This window comes from Phaseolus vulgaris, chromosome 11 (assembly GCF_051622355.1).
Source record: "Phaseolus vulgaris cultivar YP4 chromosome 11, ASM5162235v1, whole genome shotgun sequence".
Classification (NCBI taxonomy): domain Eukaryota; kingdom Viridiplantae; phylum Streptophyta; class Magnoliopsida; order Fabales; family Fabaceae; genus Phaseolus; species Phaseolus vulgaris.
Genome location: NC_143508.1, coordinates 15,670,100 through 15,676,794, shown reverse-complemented (window position 1 = coordinate 15,676,794; position 6,695 = coordinate 15,670,100). Strand labels below are relative to the sequence as shown.

Here is a 6,695-nt window from a genome sequence, read left to right as displayed (position 1 = left end):
TTCAATTAGTTTGAAAAACACTTTATTTCAAAAAGGATTTAAAACACATTAGCTTTAGATTCAACAAAGGAGTGGATTACAAATAAAACTACCCAGATCCCTCCCAAAACACAGCAGCAACACAGCCTTGCATCAAGCACATGGGATTTGGATTCTTCAAAGCACAATTTGAATTCTTCAAAGCACTTGATCACTCTTGGTCAACATAGATGACCCAAAGGCTCGCCTCACAGCGTTCCACACCAAGATGATGCTTATAGGAGGATTTGACGCTGTGTACGACAAGTTCTTGTTGAGCACGTTGGCAGGCGCAACGTCGGAGTGGTTCGTCAGTCTCCCTAACGGACAATCACTACCTTCGACCAGTTCGTGACGCTGTTCAGAGAACAGTACCTCATCAACAGGGCTCCCCCTCGAATGTCATACGATGTCTTTGACATAAAGAAGTATCAGGGAGAGTCCTTGAAGGAGTTCTTGAATAGTTTTGGAGTCCAGGTGGTGAGGTTAAAGCCCACAGATGAAGCCATGACGGTGCACGCCTTCACCAAAGGAATGCTACCAAGGCCTTTCAGTGAATCGCTTCTCAGATATTATCCGAAGACGTTTTGCGAGATCAGACGTCGGGCTATAACGCACATCGCCGCGGAAGATCAAGTCACAGAGAAATGTGGCTTCGTTGGTCCTGTCCGACCTCGAGCAGCAGGTCGACCTCAACCCATGAGGGTGGATGAGGCGACAACAGGGAAGAAAGGCTCGGGGAAGCAGCAACCTTACGAGAAGCCCCAGACTAGAGCACGCACGCGGAGAGACCTACCCCCCAAGCACAATTTTCGTGTAGAACTCAAGGAGCTTATCATTATTCCTAACATAGCGACAAGACTGAAGATGCCCCCAAAGACCGACAAGAAGATGGGGCCCAATAAGAATGCTTGGTGCGAATTCCACCAAGCATATGGCCACCCCATGCGCAACTGCTTGGCTCTGGGGTACCAATTGGACGAGCTAGTGAAAAGCGAATTCTTGAAGGACTATCTCCAGGAGCCGTAGGAGGATCAAGCGTTAGTAGCCGCAGTAATAGATCAGGGGCACGAGGTGCCTATTCATGGTGAGATCAACACCATCTCTAGAGGGTTCTCAGGAGGAGGATGCACCGCCTCCTAGCATAAGAAATACGCATAAGAGGTGATGGCAGTAGAGGTACAGGAGGTAGATCAGACTCCCGATGTCAACCTTGTCTTCACTAAGGCCGACCGCCAGGACGTCAAACCACACGAAAATTACCCGATGGTGATTTCGGTAGTGACAGCAGGTAGGAGGGTGCATCACGTCCTCGTAGAGTAAGGAAGTTCGACCGATGTGATGTTCTGGTCAACCTTCAACAAGTTGCAGTTGTCTCCAGACCAATTGAGACCTTATACCGGTTGCTTGGGAGACCAGGTGGAGGTGCGTGGACACATAGAGCTGAGGACAACATTCACGGATGGCACAGCCTCGCGTACTGTAAACATCAGGTACCTCGTTGTTAACGCTCCGTCAGCCTATAATATACTTTTGGGCAGACCTGCTTTGAACAGGATTGGAGCGGTGCCTCTACGAGGCACATGAAGATGAAGTTGCCTTCCCTCGAGGGTACGATGATCACCATCAAGTCTAATCAGAAAGAAGCTAAGAAGTGTTACGAGAACAGCCTCAAGATGAAGAGAGGGGTGTTCGTTATTGCTACCCAGCTTCCGAGAGAAGAAGGGGTCACCCGCGCAGAGATCGCCCAGGAGAGATGACCCGAACCTGCCGAAGATGTGTTAGAGAGGGAGATCGGTGGGAAGATGTTCAAGCTTGGCAAATCCTTAGGCCAAGAGACACATGATCAGATTGCCGAAGTCATATCACGACACCTTGATGCTTTTGCATGGTCTGCCTCAGACATGCCTGGCATAAATCCTGACTTCCTGTGTCATCGTCTCAACATGGACCCCCAGGTCCGACCAATTCACTAGAGAAGATGAAAGTTCAACGATGAGAGGCGACTGGTCGTCAGAGAAGAGATAGAGAAGCTGCTCAGGGCTGGCCACATCAGGGAGATTCAGTATCCTGAGTGGTTGGCCAACGTGGTGCTAGGGAAGGAGGTCAGTGGGAAATGGAGGATGTGCGTTGACTTCACACACCTCAACAAGGCCTGTCCGAAGGACTCCTACCCGCTGCCCAGCATTGACGCTTTAGTGGACAGTGCGTCCGGTTGCAGACTACTCAGCTTCCTGGATGCCTTTTCTGGTTACAACCAGATCATGATGCACCCCAAGGACGAGGGCAAGACAGCGTTCATGACAGAGCTGTCTTGTTATTGTTATAAGGTGATGCCCTTTGGGCTTAAGAATGCAGGGACGACTTACCAAAGGCTGGTGGACAAAGTGTTAGCGCCCATGTTAGGGCCGAATGTCCAAGCGTATGCGGATGACATGGTAGTCACCTCCCAGCAGAGGGAGCAGCATGTAGCAGACCTAGAAGAGCTATTCACCACAATAGCTAAGTACATGTTAAAGTTGAACCCGGAGAAGTGTGTGTTCGGGGTAGAAGTAGGAAAGTTCTTGGGTTTCCTACTCACTGAATGTGGGATAGAGGCGAATCCTAAAAAGTGTGTTGCGATCATAGCGATGAGGAGCCCGATCTCAGTGAAGGAGGTGCAGCAGTTGATAGGACGCATGGTCGCTCTGTCCAGATTTGTATCAACAAGAGGAGATAAGGGGCATCCTTATTTCCAATGCCTGAAGAGGAATAACAGGTTCGTATGGACCAGGGAGTGCGAAGAGGCGTTCCTAAAACTGAAGGAGTACCTGGCTAGTCCACCAGTGTTGTGTAACCCACAGCTGGGTACTCCACTCCGCCTGTACTTCGCGGTTATAGAAAAGGCGATTAGTTCGGTTCTGGTGCAAGAGCAGGACCAGGTACAGAAACCAGATGTGGCAGGAAGGATGGTGCGATGGGCAGTACAACTATCAAAGTTTGATGTGCAGTATGAGCCCAGAGGATCTATTAAAGGCCAGGTTTATGCTGACTTCGTGGTAGAGCTCTCCTCGGTGGCCACACACCAAGAAGGAGTAGGTTTTCGATGGGTACTCTTTGTAGACGGTTCCTCCAACCAACAGGTAGTGGGGCTGGTGTCATCTTGGAAGGGCCAAATGGGCTGCTGATTGAGCAGGCCCTGCGGTTCGCTTTCAAGGCCAGTAACAACCAGGCAGAGTATGAGGCCCTGATTGTTGGAATGCTGCTGGCTAAAGAGATGGGTGCGAAAGGTTTGCTGGTAAAGAGTGACTCCTTGTTAGTCACAGGACAAGTCACGAGAGAATACCAGGCTAAAGACCCTCAGATGGTCGCATTTCTAGAATACGTCCAGGTTCTAAGGGAGACGTTTGAGGTGTTCGAGCTAGTCCACGTGCCCAGAGAACAGAATGCCCAAGCTGACCTGCAAGCAAAGCTCGCCAGTTCGGGCAAGGGGGCAGACAGAGGACCGTCATTCAGGAGACCTTGAGGACACCTCGAACTGCCACAGATAATATGGCAGAAGTGCAACAGATCAGCACTTTGAAGGGGTGAGGAGGAGTCATCGGTTGTTGACGCAGGAGACGTTAAAAACGCCCAGAATAAGTGTGTACCCAGTTGTTGGGGAAAGGTCGTTGCAGGTTTGCCTAGTTGAAACAGGACAAACTTGGATGACACCCTACCAACGTTACTTGGCTGATGGCGTACTCCCACTAGAGCCCACGGAGGCTAGGAAAATCAAGAAAAATTTGAGCAAGTACACTTTGATCAATGGAAAGTTGTTTAGGCATGGGTTCACCCACCCTATCCTGGTATGCGTAAGTGGGGAGCAGTGCACACGCATTATGGAAGAACTTCATGAAGGGATATGCGGAAGCCACATCGACGACTAATCTCTCTCATCAAAAGCCATTCGTGCAGGATATTATTGGCCAACCATGAGGGGAGATTGCACGGGGTATGCACAACGGTGCAAGCAGTGCCAACAACACGCTGACTAGCACAAGGAGCCTCCAGAAGAGCTTAGGTCGATCTATAGCTCATGGCCGTTTCATACTTGGGGGATCGACATTCTGGGGCCTTTCCCTTTAGCAATGCGGTAGATGAAGTACCTAGTGGTTGCCATAGAATACTTCACAAAATGGATAGAGGCTGAGCCAGTAGCGCAGATTACAGCCCATAAGATCCAACACTTTGTGTGGAAAAACATAGTGTGCCGCTTTGGAATCCCAAAACGGTTGGTGTCTGATAATGGTACCCAGTTTGCGAGCCAACAGTTGGGCAAACTATGAACGGAGCTAGAATAAAGCAGGTGTTCGCATCGGTTGAACTCCCCCACACGAACGAGCAGGTCGAGTCTGAAGAGAAGGCTAGATAAAGCCAAAGGGACCTGGGCAGAAGAAGTTCCTAGAATTGTGTGGGCTTACCACACTACTCCCCAGTCCACAACCAGATAAACACCCTTTAGCTTGATATACGGTTCAGACGCAATGATTCCAGTAGAAATCCAAGAAAACTCGCCACGTTTCCAGAACTTTGTGGTCGAAAAGTTCAATGAAGAGAGAAAGTTGAACCTGGACCTACTGGACGAAGTAAGGGAGGAAGCAAGGATCAAGGCTAAAGCCTTGAAGAGAAGGGTGGAGTACAAGTATAGCTCCAAGCTGAGACCTTGGCAGTTTCAGGTTGCCGACCTGGTGATGCGGAAGGCCCACACATACCAGCTAGATAACAAGTTGTCCCCCAAGTGGACTGGTCCTTTCAGAGTGACAGAGGCCCTTGGGAATGGAGCATACAGGCTCGAGACATTAGAAGGTGGGGCGATCCCTTGTACTTGGAATGCAGCTAACCTTAAATTTTATTTCAGTTGAATTATTGCATTGAACACAGTTTTAGGGAACACTCTTTTTCCCTTACAAGGGTTTTTTAACGAGGTCACCCAATAAAAATTTTAAGTTATTCAGTTAAAGAGAAATATTTATGTACAATGCAGGTAAATGAACCTCTCCCTTAGTTCAATACACCAAGATTGGGAATAGTATGGTTCCTAGTCAGCCTCCCTCTTGTGTGGGTTCACCAAGGCTGGGAATAGTATGGTTCAACCGTTAAAATCCACCCTTGACTTCATACAGCAAGGGTGAGTTCAGTTATCAAAATTCCCCCTTGACTTCATATAGCAAGGGTGAGGTCAGTTATCAAATCCCCCCTTGCCTTCATACAACAAGGGTGAGGTCGGTTATCAAAAACCTGTCCCTTGACTTCATACAGCAAGGATGAGGTTAGTTATCAAAAACCTGTCCCTTGACTTCATACAACAAGGATGAGGTTAGTTATAAAAAACTTGTCCCTTGACTTTATACAACAAGGATGAGGTTAGTTATCAAAAACCTGTCCCTTGACTTCATACAACAAGGATGAGGCTAGTTATTAAGACATGTCCCTTGACTTCGTACAACAAGGATGAGGTGAGTTATGAACCATTCATTTGGGGTTAGAAGTCTCAAGATGGGGATAGGATGGTTCGCAGGAAACACCTCCCCCTTTGAGTGAGAACGCCAAGGACGAACAATGTGGTTCGTTAGTTAAATCCACCCTTGACTTCATACAATAAGGATAAGGTCAGTTATTAAGATCCTCGCTTGACTTCATACAGCAAGGGGGAGGTCAGTTATCAAATCCTCCCTTACCCTACGGGCAAGGACGAGGTCAGTCGCGAGCTTTTCACTTAGGTTAGAGACCTCGAGACTGGGATAGGATGGTTCGCAGAGAACACCTCCCTCTTGAGTAAAAACTCCTAGGTCGAAACAACATGGTTCGCTAGTATCACCAGCAAAGCATGTCCTTCAACCTAAAGAAGGCAGAAACGAGGTCAGCAGGGAGACCTTTCCTTTACCTTACGAGTCAAAGGTCAAAAACATGAAGTGAAGGGTTTTCCTTATCTCTGTACAATGAAAGTAAGACCAATTATCGGTTGTACGCATGTCAACGATGCCTCAAGACTGTGAAGGTCACAAGAAGGTAGAGCAGGTGGGAAGAAGTGTGCTACCTAGAGTATGAATGTTCGTCCAAGGGTGTTGTTAGTCAAAGTTAATACAAGTAAAGCAGCTAACAACCAAGACATAGCAGATTAAAGAAAGGCAGATGTTCATAAATATATATGTATAAGATACAAATTGTTCATCAAAGGGTTAAGTTACAATACATAAAGAGCTACTCCCTGGGCACGAGCTGCTCATCAACGACCCGCTTCGTCTCTGCGAAGGGGGAAAGATCCATCTCAGGATGCACGCAGGCAACCTGAGCCATGGCATCTTCGAACCCCACGCCATAAGCATCGGCGGCATCACTGGTGAGTTCCTCTTCAGTTTGCTTGAAGAGCTCGATCTTCTAGGCAAGTTCCCCCTCCACCTGACCAAGTTAGGCCTCGTGCTGAGTGGCCCTCTCCTCCAGCTTGGCCATCTTGGCCTGCGCCTCCTCTACCTTCTCTTCCAGATCAATCACTTTGTTGTGGAGAGTAGGATCTTCGACTCACATTGAGGGCCTCCTGAAACTTCTCGAAGAAAAGCCTCTTAGTCTCCTTCCCGGACTGTCGAAGGCTTGATAGCTCCTGGTTCAAGGCAGCTTCGCGCTTAGAGGAGACCTTGGCCAGGAGAGCTAGTTCTTCT

The 6,695-nt window shown here is 48.5% G+C and overlaps 1 protein-coding gene across 1 annotated transcript; it reads left to right on the top strand.

Annotated features, from left to right (window-relative positions):
• The first annotated feature begins 417 nt into the window (after positions 1-417).
• LOC137835245 (uncharacterized) lies at positions 418-1,047 on the top strand. The gene has a single exon (XM_068643656.2). The coding sequence runs from the start codon at positions 418-420 to the stop codon at positions 1,045-1,047; it is 630 nt and encodes a 209-aa protein (XP_068499757.1).
• Positions 1,048-6,695: the final 5,648 nt, after the last annotated feature.

Coding starts and splice junctions, on each gene's coding strand:
- LOC137835245 (XM_068643656.2), top strand. CDS start 418: ATGTCATACGATGTCTTTGACATAAAGAAGTATCAGGGAGAGTCCTTG.